General features: G+C 35.5%; 3 protein-coding genes across 4 annotated transcripts; all 3 read left to right on the top strand.

The window, feature by feature from the left end:
* The first annotated feature begins 613 nt into the window (after positions 1–613).
* TRM9 (RNA-binding (RRM/RBD/RNP motifs) family protein) lies at positions 614–4,078 on the top strand. Of its 2 annotated transcripts, XM_023680808.2 has the most exons (6): positions 622–1,117; positions 1,202–1,288; positions 1,412–1,537; positions 1,697–1,984; positions 2,389–2,454; positions 3,773–4,078. In XM_023680808.2, exons 1-6 carry the CDS (start codon positions 710–712, stop codon positions 3,827–3,829), a joined length of 1,032 nt encoding a protein of 343 aa, XP_023536576.2. In that variant the 5' UTR covers positions 622–709; the 3' UTR covers positions 3,830–4,078. The 2 variants fall into 2 exon arrangements, with proteins under 2 accessions (XP_086980830.1, XP_023536576.2); XM_087124704.1 differs by lacking the exon at positions 1,412–1,537 and having other exon boundaries at positions 614–1,117.
* Positions 4,079–4,929: 851 nt separating this feature from the next.
* On the top strand, positions 4,930–11,136 carry LOC111797698 (DNAse I-like superfamily protein). Its single transcript, XM_023680798.2, has 10 exons — positions 4,930–5,122; positions 5,643–5,740; positions 5,959–5,999; positions 6,516–6,565; positions 6,967–7,036; positions 7,821–7,942; positions 8,419–8,552; positions 9,712–9,862; positions 9,958–10,105; positions 10,616–11,136. Exons 1-10 carry the CDS (start codon positions 5,070–5,072, stop codon positions 10,925–10,927), a joined length of 1,179 nt encoding a protein of 392 aa, XP_023536566.2. The 5' UTR covers positions 4,930–5,069; the 3' UTR covers positions 10,928–11,136.
* Positions 11,137–12,378: 1,242 nt separating this feature from the next.
* On the top strand, positions 12,379–17,305 carry LOC111797696 (putrescine-binding periplasmic protein-like protein). The gene is made up of 7 exons (XM_023680793.2): positions 12,379–12,787; positions 12,967–13,097; positions 14,476–14,724; positions 15,211–15,345; positions 15,555–15,737; positions 16,282–16,443; positions 16,624–17,305. Exons 1-7 carry the CDS (start codon positions 12,451–12,453, stop codon positions 17,038–17,040), a joined length of 1,614 nt encoding a protein of 537 aa, XP_023536561.2. The 5' UTR covers positions 12,379–12,450; the 3' UTR covers positions 17,041–17,305.
* Positions 17,306–17,776: the final 471 nt, after the last annotated feature.

Raw genomic sequence — 17,776 nt, 5'->3', positions numbered from 1 at the left:
AATATTTTCTTTCAAATAAATTTTAATATAATAATGTAAAACATTATTTCATAACCGAGAATATAAGACAATCTTATAATTTCTAAAAATTCAAAATTCAATATTAAACATAGTTTAGCTAACGGAGAATATAATTCTCCTTTTTGGACTTTGTTTAGTTAACTCGAAAGAACTCTCCTCACATCCTCTCTCACTTTTTTTTTTTTTTTTTTTTTTTTTTTTTTTTTTTTTTTTTTTTTTTTTGTAATTTACAATACCTATAAACAAGAAATTTGGAATAGTTAATGATGGATTTTTAGTATAACAAGATGTTAAATTAAAAGTTTAATAATTTTTAATTATCAATTTATTCAACACAAAATAAAATCTGAGAGTTAATTTGGCATATTATTGATTTATTAATTTTATTAAATGTCAACTTTTTATTAAACAATAAAAAACCAAAAGCTTATTAATCTGATAAATACTTTTATATAAAATTGATAATTTAGGTATTAATAGATATATACCTAAAATTTTAACTTAATTATGATTAAAAAAATATATTTTTTAATTCAATAATTACAGAGTAATCCTTATTCAATTTGAAGAACAAAACAGGTGATTTGTTTATTTATTTTTAAATTTAAAATTTAAGAAAAATACTGAATAAAAAAACTTGGCTGCCGGGAACCCAAATCGCATTCACCCGCCAAACTCTTCCCCGCAAATGGACTTGCCAAGATTCGCCCGTCCAAGGGGAGATAATGGATCTTCATCTTCTAGCCCTAATCTCTACGTCGCCAACTGTGGACCGGCCGTCGGAATCAGCCACCGCGCAGTTGCGGCGGTTTTTGGCGATTTTGGGGACGTGAAAGGGGTTCACGCAGCTGACGAGACCGGCACTCGCGTCATTGTATGCTTTTCCGAAGAATCCAGCGCCCGAGCCGCTCTTGAGGCGCTACACGGCCGCCCTTGCTCTCTTCTCGGAGGCCGGACTTTGCACATACGCTATTCCATCATCAGGCCGTCCATTTCGCAGCTTAATGATTCTGTTTCAGTTTCTTTGTCGGCTTCGGAGTTGGACATTCCTGGACTTTACCTATTGCACGACTTCGTCACTGCTAAAGAAGAGGAGGTGAGCGTTTTAGTTGGATTATGAGTACTGTCAAAGGATTCGACCTTTTTTCCCCCTTTGTTTACGATTTTTCGGCTTTTGAAGGATTTGCTCTTGGAAGTTGATGCTCGGCCTTGGAATAATCTGGCGAAACGTAGAGTTCAGCATTATGGATATGAATTTTGCTATCAAGTAAGTGGCAGAACTTTTTGCCTTTTCCTTATTCCTCCTGTCTGTTGTACTGAATGATTTTGCAACGACAGGACTCGTGATTACTGAAAATCAGTTGGTTTTGTCTGTGTTTGTTTATTGTAGACGAGAAATGTTAATACTAGACATCAGTTGGGCGAACTTCCATCATTTGTTTCTCATGTAGTTGATCGGATCTCCATGTTTCCAAACGCTGAGGATGTTGCAGATGCTGTTCTTGATCAATTGACTGTATGCACTGTGTTTTTGATGAATTACTCTAAACTTGGTTGCTTGTAGTTGCTTAATTGCTTGTGCGCAATCTTTGAACTTTGTGATTGTAGCTCTTGCTATGATATCTGAAGTCGTTGTCATGTTTAGTATGAGACTGAAATCAATATCACATTACAGGTTAATGAATACCCACCTGGGGTGGGTTTGTCTCCTCATATAGACACCCATTCTGCATTTGAAGGATTGATTTTCAGCCTTTCCTTAGCAGGGCCATGCATTATGGAGTTTAGGAGGTATACCGAAGGCGCTTGGCACAAATGCCCTTCAAATATAGATTTGAAAATGGAGAATTCAGTAAACGACTCAAATTATCTGAGGAAAGCCATTTATCTTCCTCCTCGGTCGATGCTCCTACTGTCTGGAGAGGCACGTTACGCTTGGCATCATTACATTCCTCACCACAAGGTATATCAGATTGTCCATGAACAATTGCTGTTTTAGTGCGGTCGATTTACGAAATCTGTAGAGTTATCTGTTTATACATGTTAACAGCTATGAAGGGGTCGAGTAGTTTATTTTCAAATAGTTGGACCAATGGTTGAGGATGAGTTACACATTTGGATTTCTTTGTAGTACTTTGATAGTTATCTACAAAGATTATAGTCTTGTTTATTTCAAATGTTGTAGAGGTTTAAATTGTGTTCTTGTTGGATAGATTAAGTGAGGGTAAATCAGGCTAGATACCATGGGTGTAAGCACGATTATGTATCGAATAACATTATCACTTAGCTATTGAATGAAAGAAACTGTGAACTTATACATTCTATTCTCATTTATGAAGTTGAAATTGTGTAAATGTTCTGTAATAGATTGACATGGTGAAGGACAGTGCAATCAGAAGGGGTCCTAGGAGGGTTTCTTTTACGTTTCGCAAGGTGAGTAGATTTAATGCTTATGTTCTTTCCGTTCGTCTCGTACATGATGAGCCTTACTTACCTGCATCTATTATTCATGATGTCAAGATGGCAGTTATCCTGCCTCATGGCAATTCTAAAGCTTTATAAGTGCATATGTTAAACTGGATGATATCACTGAACCACGTTATTCGAGTTTAACCGATGAATATTGAGGGGGCATGGCTATGGTCAGAGGTGCATGCCTCTTGCTTTGCTAGCCATGAATTTGATCATGAGATGGACCATGATTGCTTTTCTGTCTCCACGATCATAATGTTCGTGATGACAATGGCTAGTACAACAGTAAAGAGAGGAAGCTTAGAGTTAAAAACGCCAGCTTTCTGGTCGCTTCTTTCCCCCCCATTCGAGTTCGAATAATCTCCCGCCTCTTTAGTTTAAACCTGTTCTTGCCCAATCTATAGATTCTAGTCCTCAAAGAGGTGCTTGGCTCATGGAAGCTTTTGAAGCTCATCTGATAGGATATAGGTCACGGAACCATATAATCAATCATAGCCACAAAGGGGCAGAAAATTGATATTAAAACGTCAACTTTAGGCTTTGTGAACTAAGGAGGACTCATATGATTCTCCTTCCTTGACTTCGGTTCTCTCCCCTAGTTTTCAATAACACAGAAACTTGCTTAGTTAGGTCTTCCTTTTATGTGAATTCGTAGAGTAGGCAGAGACCCAACTATACGATCGGAGTTTAAACACGTAAACCATGGGTCCCCGAATATCACATAAACAGCCTTTTGAAACCTATTTTTCAGCATAATCCACATTAAGGCTATTCAAATCTAAGTTTCTCTTCCCATAAAGAGGGATTTTCCTTCTTTTTTTCACCCTGAATCTTTCTATCACCTTTTCATTCCTGCAATCGCAAAGACTTTCTTTGCGCACGGTTTTTCGATTATACAAGTGAGATGCTTATTGCTTTACTCAGCTGACACCTCTTGCCTCTTTTCTCGAGACGATCGAGAAACTCGTTACTTGAAGTGCGCTTTGTGCCCTTAGAAACGCTTTATAACGTTGGAGACTTTTTTATAATAATGGAACTGTATGTGTGGAATCTGGCTGAAATGTACGTGAATTGAATGACCAAATCATGCTTCAAAGTTGAAAATCTCAACCCATTGCCTAAGATATGGTAAACATATCGCGTTATCGCTACTCGTCTGCCTCGAATTTATGGGGATGCTATGCAAAATTCCATCATTTTTTGTGGTCAAAAAGTTGATCTCTTATTTCATCTTATCTCCACATGGTTGAATAAAGGTGAAACATTTATCTTCTTGTAGGTGAGAACTGATCCTTGCCGGTGCAAATTTCCTCATTATTGCGATTCTCAGAGATAAATGGGAGAGGCCTCAATACTCCAGGTGGAGTTTTCATTTTTCCTCATTCATCCATCTTTTTGCACTTGGTTCTGTAACGTAGATTTACATTTTTTTAGTACAACGAGTAAGAGAGCGTAGATTTGAACCTCCAAACCTCAAAAGAAGAAATACATTTCAATTATCGTTAAGCTATGCTCACCTTACCTTATCATGTTTTACTTCGTTATACTTATAGTCATACGAAGGGTTTTCATACCTCTTTTCTCATCGTTGTTGTTTAAACATTTGCCCTTACATTCAATTATGCGCATAAGATTTCGTTCATTTTACCCCTTTAATTTAAATGGCCATTTGATAATATTTTTTCTCCTTAGTTTGAATAAGAGTATTATTTTATCATTTTTACTTCTAATTAGCTTAGCTATGCTCGGGTTGAAGAAGAGATATTTGATATTTTGTTGGATATTATTCTAATGAAAAGAATGCAAGTCTGAATAAAATTAGCATTTTCAAATTTCAACTTATAAGCACTTGCTTAAAATTAACAATAAAAGTGATACTCCAAATTAATTACCCCAAATTAATTACCGTATCAATTTAACTCTTAAACTTTTACAATTTGGTCTATTTATACCATTGTTAGTGGTTTATAACTATTTTTTTTTTTATTTCATTTAAAATCTACCTAAATAATTTTATTTTTATTTTTCCTTGTTTGATTATTTTTCCCCGAATTTTTTATCTACAATTGTATGGTAATATTTGAGTTCGTAACATACTAAAAGGACCCTTCTTACGATAACTTCCCGATAAATATAATTCAGTTGTCATAAACATATGCTTTCAGGAAATTTGGTGAATGTCGGTTTTTGATATATTAAAAAATAAAATCAAACCTTGTTTTAAATAAATATTTAGATTTTTTTTTGGTCTATTTTTTAATTTTTGTTTTTATTTTTATTAAAAATTAACAAATTCATAAATTCATAAATAAATAAATAAATAAATAAATAAATAAATAAATATATATATATATATATATATATATATATATATTATTATACATAAAAAAGAAGAAAAAAAACAGATCTACCAAAGCCTTTGGCTGCTACAATTGACCTCATCGGTTATTCCAAGTGTTTCATGAAACACAAATTCGGGTAGCTGCCCGTTCTTGTTTCGGCTTCCACCGCCGCCATCTAATCCATCCATTCTACATTACATATATATTCTTACGATCTTCCTCAACTCAACTATTATGCTTGCAGCTTTCTTCTCTCTTCCTCAGCTTCCCGTTCGCGCTATAACCAGGTAATTTCCTCTCTCTCTCTCTCTGAAGCTCGAATTTACTTTCGCATTATGTTATGGTAGTGAATTGATTATAGTACTATTCTTGAATCCTAAATCGACTACGTCCGCTTCCGAAGGCACTGCGGATTAACGCACCGATTTAGGAGTTTTTTGGGAGCGTAACCTAGTTGATTTTGTTTTCGTTTTTGCGTTTGAGAGTTTTTGAGTGGATGACGAAAAGAATTGCGTTCCTCTTGTTTCTACTTATGATTATTGGTTGAACGATGCCGAGGGAGTCATAGTGAAATGATAAGAGTGAGGTTATTGCTTCTGGAGTTGTTCTGATTCCAATTAGCTGTTTATTTTTATGGAATCAAGAATGGTGTGGTTAATTTTCAAGGCGGCGAGTTTAGAACGGAAAACATTCCATGTTTTGAAATTCTGTGATTAAGTAATTGTTTAATATGCTTTCAAAGTAATCGGTTCGAGTTGTTATTCGCTTTGGCTCATGTTTCTTCTTTATACGTTCTATTACTGGCAGAAATATTGTACGTAACATGAGTGGAGTACAAGCACCAAAACATCCGAAGTTTATCTCTGTGGAAGGGGCTGACATTTACTCAAGAAGTAAATCTGACGGTATGTTTATTCCCGTCGTTTTGATGGAATGGAAATGGCGATTTTGGTTGGTCATGAACATGTTTTTCTTGCTCTGGATTTGGTCATTTGGTTAGATTAGACTTGTTGGTTCTTATATTTCGAATGAACAGTGTATGTCGATAGATTTATCTCATTTAAACATCTTTTTTGATACTTGTACGTTATCTAAACTTTGCATTTCTATATTGCTACTGCAGGTATCAGATTTCGTTTCGTTTCTTACAATATTTTAGCGCAGGTGGGTGACACTTTCTGATTCATTTCATTTTCTATTCTTTAGTTCAGTTTTATGCTTCTTGCCATGCCATTCAATAATGTTGTTTTTAAAACCTCTTGTTCCCGTGAGTAGTATATAAGCAGAACTGGGTTGATTTTGCATCAATGTGTATGAACATAATCCTAGTTCTTCGTGGATTCATGCAACTTTCTTTATATTTTTATGCATTTGTTATACTGTTGGAATTATTGAATATATCTCGTATTCCTTGATGATTTTGGACTCTACTTTTCATGAAAAGTGCTAACCGTAGATAAGGTTCATATATTTTCTTGGCATGTCGGTCAAAGATAATTAATGCTAATGTCTGGAACTTTTGGAAGTCCATCTTTTGTAGCATATGAATCTTATGACCTAATCAATGACAGGATAACGTTCATTTTTTTGGGTTAGTATATTCAATTGGTCTAATTTATTTTGTTTTAAGATATCAGATCACATTGCATATTGACTATTGTTTTTGTATTCCTTTTGCAGGTCTATGTGAAGAGTTCTTTTTTTCCACATTCTCCATCCTCTTGCCTTAGGTATATATCTTTTTTATTTCCTAATTTTTATCAACTGATTATTAGGATTTTTTTTTTAATCTTTATGAAGGCTCAGTGGATAGGTATGGTGGAAAGTGATGCCACAAACGGTGCTATGCTTCCTTCATTTTCCCCTCTATCATAATGGCTAACATCCTGTACCATTTAATATGTATTGTTTGATATCCAGTTCTCATGCTGGATGACAGATTCAGTGTTGAACTTAGAATGTTAATTTGTTTTATGGTTGATTTGGTCTTTTTTACACATTTCTGATAGCAAAGGGTAAGAACAGCTGGGATTGTGAGAATTGTGATAAATTCTATTATAGAGCCAAAAAAAGCAAGCTGTTCTTCGTTCATATTTTTGAACTTGTTGTAGGTTTAATATCTGATTTACAGGTGGAAAGCTCGATCGCAGGCAATTTTAGCAGTTCTTAAGAATCTTGAGGCCGATTTTCTCTGTCTACAGGTTTGACCCTCTATCTCTCTCTTTCTCTATCTCTATCTCAATTGAAATATCTAAAGGCACTTAGTGTGAAATAGAATTGCAAGGCAATGAGAAAACTGAGATTGTACATTGTACCAAACTCACAAGATGTCAGTGCAGCAACAAAGTGTACTTGTAGTGTAATTTAAATTGTTCTGTTCAAAAGGATTGAAATCTCTTATTTTACGCATCCATATGTAGTGGCTTCAAAATGAGCTATAAACTTAAACCATTAAGTCCTGTAAAAGTAATTCTGGGTCAGTTATGTTGCACCGCACAAGATATTGGGATATAAGCTTTTCAAGATAAATGCGGCTATGCTATTCTTTGAAGGGACTGGCACTGATTTTTTTTTAGAATTTGAGGCTGCACTATTTTTTTTCTTAGTTTCTTTTAATTAGAAAAAAAATTTAATTGTGTCTCGTGACGAAGCTGTGAAGGTTGTCTATAACATGCAACGAAAATCGATGAAGTACCCCATTGAAAGAGGTAGATTTGTGAGCTAGTGGACAGCATTGTTACTAAACATGTATTGACGTCCAAGTACTTTTTAGGAGGGATTTTTTCTCCATCCCCAGCCCCTAGGCGATCTTAAGAGAGAAAAGTCCAAGTTGAAAATCTGAAGTACTTGCATGGAACATTTATAGATGACCCTGAATTATTTGAATAAAGAGTGACTGAAGCTCATTATAACTGCTCCTCCTCCTAATGTTTTCCCTTGATTCAAAATTCTAATTAAGCACATCATTTTTGTGAAACCGCCCAGGAAGTTGATGAATATGATAGCTTTTACAAAGGAACTTTGGAAAGATGTGGATATTCCAGCTTATATATTCAGAGAAGTGGGCAGAAGCGTGATGGATGCGGGATCTTTTTCAAGCATGAAAAGTATGCTATTTTTTATTTGTTTTTTTTTTAAATCTTGCTCTTTCTTAAAGAAAAATAGCTTCTTATTGTAGGCACTATCATCTTACCTATATCTTTGATTAAAAGAGAAAAAAAAAAAAAAAAAAAAAAACTAGACATTTCTGGCTGTGGCAATAGAACTAATTTGAAAACCATTGGAGAGTAAACAACTTCTATTCCCAGGTTTTTTGGTTGTGTAATATCCTACTATATATATATAATTTTACAAGTATATAAAAGTTCTAAGCTTTTATTTTTTGCTACGCCTGATGATGACTAATGATCAGTTATTCCAATTTGTTCTACTTTTGAGCTCAGGAACCTATGCATATATTTTTATATTTTCTTGCGTGAACTCATCTTTGCTGGGTTTTTTTTTCTCCTTAATCTGAAAATTTTAGGGGCATTCTCCTTATAATCTGCATCTTGTCTAACATTTATTTCCTCGACGGTTTCAGTGCTGAGTTGATCATAGAAGATAGAATTGAATACAATGATCTTGTAAACTCCATACAAGATGATGATTGTTCTTGTGAAGAGAAGTCTGAAAACGTGGTAACCAGTGCAAGTCACGATGTTGAATCAAACAAGGGTAACTTCCTTATTGTAGCAATTATTGTTATTATTATTTTTTTTTTATATAAGAAACATCAGAGGGGTATGCATTTCAAATGAAGAGGCTTTGAAAGTACTAATTTGTACGAGGTTACAAAAAAATAGACTTGTCCTCGAACGCTCGAGCGTTTCTCTCTTTCCACGAGTGCCACAAAAGCGCTCTGAAGGCAACATCCAGCCATGATCGCTTTCTCTTTCAAATTCCAAGTGTTTAGCCCTTCCATGTTCCAACCAACTACCTCTTAGGGAGACAAACAGAAATTCCCAGTAGTCCAGTCCTGCTAAGTAATTCCAAACACAATAGGTGAAGTCACAATGAATGAAGAGGTGATGAATAGTCTCAATCCTCTTGTAATAACCCAAGTTCACTGCTAGCACGTATTGTCTTCTTTGGGTTTTCCCTTTCAGGCTTTCCCTCAAGGTTTTTAAAATGCTTCTGCTAGAGAGAGGTTTCTACGCCCTTATAAAGAATGTTTTGTTCTCTTCCCCAACCAACGTGGGATCTCACAATTCACCCCCCTTCAGGACCCAGCGTTATTGCTGCCACTCGTTCCCTTCTCCAATCGATGTGGACCCCCTAATCCATTCCCTTCGAGGCCCAGCGTTCTTGCTGGCACATCACCTCGTGTTTACCCCCTCCGGGGCTCAGAATCCTCATTGACACATTGGCCGGTGTCTAGCTCTGATACCATTTGTAATAGCCCAAGCCCACCGCTAGCATATATTGTCCTCTTTGGGTTTTTCCTTTTAGGCTTCCCCTCAAGGTTTTTAAAACGCGTCTGTTAGGGAGAGGTTTCCACACGCTTATAAAGAATGTTTCGTTCTCCTCCCTAACCGATGTGGTATCTCACACTTCTTTAAGCATTTCTTATTTTAGCTTAGTCTACCTCTTCATGAAGAGTCTTGAAAGGAAAGTAATAGCATGAGAAGTTGATAGACAAGTCATGAAAGAAAAAGAGTTATATGCTTCTTCTATATTTCTGAGGAAGAGCATTATCCATGGTTTATTTCTGTTTCTTTCTGTCTCCAATTCTTTTTATATAAAAAAAACAAGAAAACAAATGGCGATAAGTTTTTTATATAGCTTACTAGCTTTGACACAGCCTATAGTAGCTAATTCAAATATGTGAATTTAGGTTCATCACCAAAAACTACACTAGCCGATCGTGGGGATCCTAACGATCCTCGTGTGAGACTGAAACGTGATTGTGTCGGAATTATGGCTGCTTTCAGACTCAAGAAGCCTTTTCATCATGTTGTAATCGTTGCAAACACCCATCTTTACTGGTAAAATTTTACTTTTACTTTTACTTTTGGGACCTGTTCTATTGAAGAACACCTTATCCACCCAATATGTAACAATAGCGTGTATTTTATTACAGGGATCCAGAATGGGCTGATGTCAAGCTCGCCCAGGCCAAATATCTTCTATCACGCCTTGCTCGATTCAAAACGTTAGTATCTGAGAAGTTCGAATGCACGCCCTCGATACTTTTGGCTGGCGACTTCAATTCAACCCCAGGGGATAAGGTTTGTAATCTATCTCGATTTATCGTTTGCTAAGCGTTTTCTTGTTCTGAACTGTAGTTAGTATTGAGTATGAGTTCTTTCTTGGTTAGTGATATTAGAACATAGGCTAACAAGGCAACATGGCAGAAACACGTAGAGAAAATTAGGCTAGATAATCTCGTACACCTCTACCTTACATTTTTTTCGAAAACCTAACCTTTTACATTTCGTGAACGTTTTACAACTGTCATAAAGTAGAAATTTGTTAGAATATTAGACATGAAATCGACGTAGCAGTGACCTAGAACACATGGTGATGACTAGGACACTCGCGTAGATTAAGTCTGAAAGAACGACCTTCAAACACATTTGTTAAACAAATGTCTTCTATTTCAATTTTTTATAATTTAGCTTTAAAACAATATCATACTAAAAAAATCCATAACATCGTCGAAAAAATACCGACACACTTCCGTTTTTACCCCTAAAAAGTTGAAGCCCTAACATTTGTTACTTCTCATAATTATTTAGGTATACCAATACCTTGTTTCTGGCAAATCTTCTTCTGGATTTTCGCGTGAATGCTTGGAAGAGCTTCCATTGCCCCTTAGTAGTGTGTATGCTACTACACTAGGGAGAGAACCGTCATTTACAAACTTCACTCCTGGCTTCACTGGTACTCTTGATTATATATTCTTCTCACCTTCAGACTCTATAAGACCCATTAGCTTTCTAGAACTTCCTGAATCAGAATGCCCAGAGGTCATTGGAGGGTTACCCAATTTTAGCTACCCAAGTGATCATCTTCCAATTGGAGCTGACTTTGAAATCACAATGGAATAAGTTATTGGTTCACCAATTCTAATTTTCTCCCACATTTTTTTTATATTGTTTCTTTAATCGAAGAGCGTAGGAAGAAAGCTAGCTACTTTCGTGATCGATCAAAGTTGACAATAATTGTAAACCAAGATCTTGAAATTTAGACGTATTTATTGTTGTGGTTGAATTATAATTTAGTTTCGATATAGTTTGTTAAGTTTGTGTTCTGTTTTGATTCGGTCCCAGGTCCCTGTCGATATTGATAGTAATATTGAATTCTTAGTTCTAGTATACTTTTCTTTCTATTGTAGTACTTAGAATCTCGTCACAACCTTCTAGAACCATCTAGGAGTGTCAGCATAATTAATGAGCTAAATTCAAATTTAAAATTTAAACTACGAAAAACATATAATTTTACTGAATTCTATTTTATGTTTTTTAATTTGTTTTAAAGTATGTTCTTATTTGGATGCAATTTATATATGACATCGAGCTAAGTCGTGTTTCTTAAAATACGGGTTTATGCATATTACAAATATTAATTTATATGACTGAATTTTAGTAAATAGATTTTTTTGGACTTTCGATATTACGCGTCAATTATCGATGAACTACGTTCATTTTGACTATACATGTTATCATATTTTGATGAAAAAAAAAATTATATTTTTTTAAGATAAAAACTACAAAACGGGCATTTTAAGGTTTGGCTGAATTTTATCAATTGAATATGAAAGATAATCCAATCAATCTTGAACACGTATGAACTAAAAATATTAATTTATAAATAAAATTAATAAAATGTTAAAGCTTCTAATATATTTTTATTAAATATTAAGAATATCAAGTAATTAATTAGGGGTAATTGTAATGGGCCCACGTAAGTGTCCAAGCCCATGTTACATCTTAAAGGCCCAATCCACTCATCTTTACTTTTTATTTTTCGTTTTGTTTTTATTAAATTTTATTTATAAAATTATTTTAGTAATTATAGTTCATTTTGTATTGATTATTTAAATTAGTTGTATTTTTCTTTTTTAGAGTTTATCAACGATACAAGATACAATTTTTTAATTAAATTTAAACATGAAAACCCGATACCTAATTTACTATACAATGATGCAATTGGAACCGATAAAAATATTTTTAATTTTATTTTTGATAAATTATCGAAAAAATTCAAATTTTTAATATACAGATTTGTTAGATATAAATTTAAATTTTATGTATAATATAACTCTAATTTTTAATTTAATTTTTTACTCTTTTTTTTTAATTTAATTTATAACTTGAAGGATTCAATAAATTGCATAAATATAAATTTTAAAGGTAAAAGAAATAAATATGTTATTTAATTATTATTATTATTATTATTATTATTATTATTATTGGTAATAGATTTAGAGTATTTCATTTCACCGTGAATTTAAATACAATTTAATATTATATTTCTGTATTTATTTAATTGGAGAAATTGAATCGAGATAACAGGCCATAAAATATTAAGCGGCAAGTGATCGACAGACTCGAGCTCTCGCTCTATGTGAATGGCGGCATTGCTGCCCTCCGGCTCATGGCTTTCTCTGCCACTGCAATGTGGCTGCCCGAATCCTTCATCCTCTTCCTCTACTTCCACTTCCAAGTACACCACCAATTTCCGCTGTTGCTCGATAACTCAGATGCATTCGCCGGAGGCATCCGAACAAGGTAAGATTCCGATAATTCCTCACACGCCACCGCTTCGCCTCGCCGCATCTGCGGTGGTTTTTCTCGGTTTAAATATTGGTTTCGGCATCGGAGCTCGATCCTGCTCTGCGGCTCTTTCGCCGGTGCCTCCTCCGGTGGCGGATAATTACAACTTGGAAGAGGAGAACGTAGTTCTGAGTAAGTGCTCGAGTATTTTTTTTTCTCTTGTTACTTGCTTCGTCAGTGCCGATTAGAGATTTGGATTTATGGAATTTGAAGTAATTATTCGGAATTTTGATTCGAGTGCTTGTGTTGAACTATCGGGCTTGCTTGGCCTAGGTTTCGTTGTTTTTGAAGTTATAATTTCTGCCGTGTAGGTGAGGATGAGAAGCTGGAGAAGAAGAAAATGGACGAAGCATTTGAAGAATGGAAGTCGAAGAAGTTTGCTTTGACCGTTCCTTTGAGCGTCATTGCGCTTCGTGATTCTATTCCTCCTTCTTGGATTAAGGTCAGTCTAAGTTCCCAGGTTTTTGTCATTTTCTTTAGCTAGGAAAGATTATTGAAGAACTGTAGCGGTCTCATAATAACCATCATGTAGATTCAATAATTTGCATGCTCCTAATGACTTCTAGGTCTATAAATATCTATAAATTTAAATTCTATGTAATTGTATCTATACATCCACTGTGAAAAACTTTAGGCCACATTGTGGCGACAAGTAATTTCTCGCTAGCTAGATGGTCCTTTCTCTTTCTCTTTTGTGTAATTCTTTCTCTTATCTTCACTCTTGCATAACAAGCACGAATGATGAAGAAATTGGGCTCTATGTCCTATTGAAAAATCAGAATGATCATGATGCTTGTTATAGAAAATGTAGGATAAATTGCTCTTCTTTTAACTATAATACGTTTTGTGATATTCCATATCGGTTGGGGAGGAGAACAAATCATTCTTTAAAAGGGTGTGGAAACATCTCCCTAGCAAACACGTTTAAAAATCTTGAGGGGAAGCTCGAAAGGGAAAGCCCATAGAGGACAATATTTGCTAGTGGTGGGCTTGGGTTGTTACAAATGGTATCAGAGCCAAACACCGGTCGATGTGCCAGCGAGGAGGTTGAGCCCCGAAGGGGGTAGATACGAGGCAGTGTGCCGGCAAGGACGCTAAGCCCCAAAAGGAGGTGGATTGGGGGGTCCCACATCGATTAGGGAAGGGAACGAGTGCCAACGAGGACGCTGGACCCTGAAGGGGGTGGATTGTGAGATTCCACGTCGGTTGGGGAGGAGAACGAAACATTCTTTATAAGGGTGCGGAAACCTAGACGGGTTTAAAAACCTTGAGGAGAAGCCCAAAAGGGAAAGTCCAAAGAGGACAATATATGCTAGCGGTGGGCTTGGGTTGTTACACTTATTGAATTTTCCTAAACCACTTCATTTCCTTACTCTCTTAAAAACCAATGTAGAAACTCTTCAATTCATGTCTGCTTTGCTTGCCTCTCTTGATCCTCATCTTTGATCGACCAAAGAACTTCTTTCTTTGGATGGGGAAGGATGACATTCTTGGTCGTGGAAGGAAGGGAGAAGACATCCTTTTGACCTGGATGCGTTGTATAGCTCATGACATAATGGAGAGAGGTGCCTTTTGACCGAATTATCTGAACTGCAATAGCTGTCCCCAATTTTGATGGTTTTTATGTCCTATAATATGTTATAACTTAAGGTTATTTTGTTCAAAAGTTTTGATGGATTAAATTATTTACAGTGAAGCCCAAGGTTACACCCTTTTAGAATGAACAACTCTTTGAAAAGTGTTCTTTTGTAATTATTTTCCCAATGCTTTGAGAATATTGGTCAGAGTTGGGACAATTTCTTATTGATCTTTTCATGTAGGAGTTTATTCAATCACAAGGGAAGAGATTAAAATTCAATGTGAAGTTCAATGGAACTCTTGGGAGTATTTTTTCTGATTTATCTGTTCCAATTGACAAAGGCAATGTTAAGTCTTCATCCGTCATGGTTGCTGATCTTGTTAGTATTGGCGATTCCTGGCTCAACTTTGCCATTAAGAAGGCGCTTATCGAGCCCATTCATGATGTGGAAGACCAAGAGTGGTTTAATAACTTAAGCACTAGATGGAAGGTAATACTGTAAATGGTCTTTTCAGTATTTCGATGATTGATTTGTCAACCTGTTTTATTAATCAAAGTGTTTTCATGCTAAATATATGAAACGTTTTCAATGAAGCAGTGTCGAACACCGAATCAACTATATGAATCCAATTAAGTTTTGAAAAAATATTGTAACATAACTGTGTTATTATATTAATCAACTTCATATGTTAAAATTTTATCTTTTTGTCAAGTTATGTATCTAGTTGAATTTTGTTGATTATGCCATATTGCAATGTTCTACTGATATAGAGACCAAATCAATACGTAGCATCGCTACGTGTAGCCCATTCGACCTAACCCTTAAACTTTTTTATATCCGTGAATGTCTTGGATAGTTTGTGTGCATTTCAACTAGTTTCTTAGCCATAACCGTTCACAAAAAACCCGTCAAAATATCCCCTCAAATTCAGAATATTACTACATGCATCTTTTATTTGCACTAACAATGTTGCAGGTACTTTTACGCAGAAACTCCGAGGGTGAAATAGATCCGGGAGGTAAAATATGGTCGGCTCCATATAGATGGGGCTGCATGGTTATAGCATACAATAAAGTCAAATTTCGAAAGAACAACTTGGCTCCCATGGAGGTACTAACTATTAATAGATAACTTTTGTCCTCCATGACTGATTTGGTATGGAGTTTCATATGTTCTACGTGTACAAGTATTTCACATTTGTGGCTAAAAAACGTATTGGATTTTCTGTCTAAATGTTCTAGAACTTAACGTCGTACTTTTCGATCTGAAGAGCAATTTCGTTCCAAGTACTCTTAGGTGCATTAATACTGCTGCTGCAGGACTGGTCGGATTTATGGCGCCCTGAACTTCGAGGAAGGATTTCGATGGTCGATTCACCTAGAGAAGTAATTGGTGCTGTTTTAAAGTACATGGGTGCATCCTACAACACAAAAGACATTAGCTCGCAAATTCCTGGTGGCAAAGACGCCGTTCAGCAAAATTTAACTTCACTTGCAAAACAGGTTAGATATGTCTCAATCAGGTAGCAAATAAATGAACGTTCAATGTTTTTTTTTTAATTATTTCTTGCAACAAGAATAGAACATCTTTTTTACTTTTTTCTTGTGGAAAAGTTGTTGAACTTGACTTTTCCTCAGAACCTTTATCTAGAGTGATATTCATTTGTTTTTTTAGTATTTTGTTTTTGAAAATTTAGCTTATAAACATTCTGACCATGAGTTTCTTTGCTTTGTTATCTACTTACTATTTTCAAAATCTGAGCTTAATTTTGCAAATTGGCTAAAAAATTGAATGTTTATTTAAGAAATGTTAACCATAGTTATGAAACGAAATTGCTATGACACTGACCCTAAATTTCTTAAAAAATCCTTTCAAAATCTGTAGTAATGATTTGGCAAATGATGCGATTGATGTTCTCATTTCACCAGATATTATTAACCATTGTAATTTGTACATTTATATGCTCTTGCCTGTGTTGATGTTCTCATTTCACCAGATATTATAACCATTGTAATTTGTACATTTATATGCTCTTGCCTTACACAGGTACGTTTGTTTGATAGCACACACTATCTGAAAGCATTTGCGGTTGGGGACGTTTGGGTTGCTGTTGGATGGAGTAGCGATGTTCTTCCTGTCGTCAAACGCATGTCGAATATTGCAGTGGTCGTCCCCAAGTCTGGATCAAGCTTATGGGCTGATTTATGGGTATATTCAATTGATTCCTGCCTTCTTTGCATTAAGGATAATTAAACATAAGGTTCAAAACTAGGTTTGGATAGAAATAGGCAATGCTCCTGATGATACATCTCTCATCTTCTTCATTCAAAACTTCAGGTTCAGCAACGGTGTTGTGTGTTATTTATCAGATATGTTTCCTTTTTTCAGGCAATTCCTGCAACCTCCAAAATTGAGGCAGAGCCAGTTGGTGGAAGAGTTAAGGGACCCTCCCCTTTAATCCACCAATGGATTGAATTTTGCTTGCAGCCTGCTAGAGCACTGCCTTTCAAGCAGGAGGTAGTTCCCGGTGCGTCACCCGCCTCCATAGAAGGTCCAGAGGTTGTTCCTAAAGAACTGTTTGAAGGTAAACCGAAGTTGGATACGAACCTTATCGGTGGAGTACCCCCGCTCGACATTTTAGACAAATGTGAGTTCCTTGAGCCTTTATCTGAGTCTACTTTAGCAGATTTTCGATGGTTCGCTGCGAATATGCAGAAAAAACCGAACCATCGGTTGATGGACAGAGTTCATCAAGCTGTCTCATCCCTTGTAGGATTTGTTTCTCAAATCAGCTTTAAAAACTGAACCAAAACCAGTAGGCAACCAAGTGAATTTTGTTGTATTGAGAGATCTTAAGGTCGCCTTGAGGCGTGAAAGGAATGTATTTGGGGAAACGGATGATTGAGAATTTCATTGGTAGTATGAATTATAAAGAGGGCCTATTCAGTGAGGATTTAGAGAAATGGATGTTTTTAATTTGGTGGGGATATGAGTTCAGCGTTTGTTTGGAACATAACGTACTTGTCACATCATTATTCTTTTATAATGTTGAAGATAGATTTCCAAGGTATTTCTATTTCCTATTGTAGGCTTTAAACTTTTGCCTTGTAATATTTTAAAAATAATATTAACAGCAAATATGAAATAAATAAAAAATGAAGAACCTGGTGGTGACGAAGAGTCATATAAACAATGAAAGACTTGAAAGAAATGAGATCAAATTATGGTAATCACCTACCTACGTAAGATCATACAGTTTATTTCGTGAAATAGTCAAGTTGCACATAAATAAATATAATTGCTTCAAAGTCTAAACAGATTTATTTTGCAAGTTCGTTATTACGGGTAGTTCCTACAAAGAATCGGACTAATGACGTATACAATACTTGAATCCTCGATATGGATGCTACATAGTTGGTTCTCATCCTTCAGAGACTACAAGTATAAAAGGCTCGATGTGGATGCTACATAGTTGGTTCTCATCCTTCAAAGACGACAAGTGTCATAGGAGCATTCGTTGACAACGGATCACCCTAAGATG

Source organism: Cucurbita pepo, chromosome 6 (genome assembly GCF_057944985.1).
Source record: "Cucurbita pepo subsp. pepo isolate OVF chromosome 6, ASM5794498v1, whole genome shotgun sequence".
Classification (NCBI taxonomy): Eukaryota; Viridiplantae; Streptophyta; class Magnoliopsida; order Cucurbitales; family Cucurbitaceae; genus Cucurbita; species Cucurbita pepo.
This window is presented reverse-complemented; position numbering and strand designations above follow the sequence as displayed.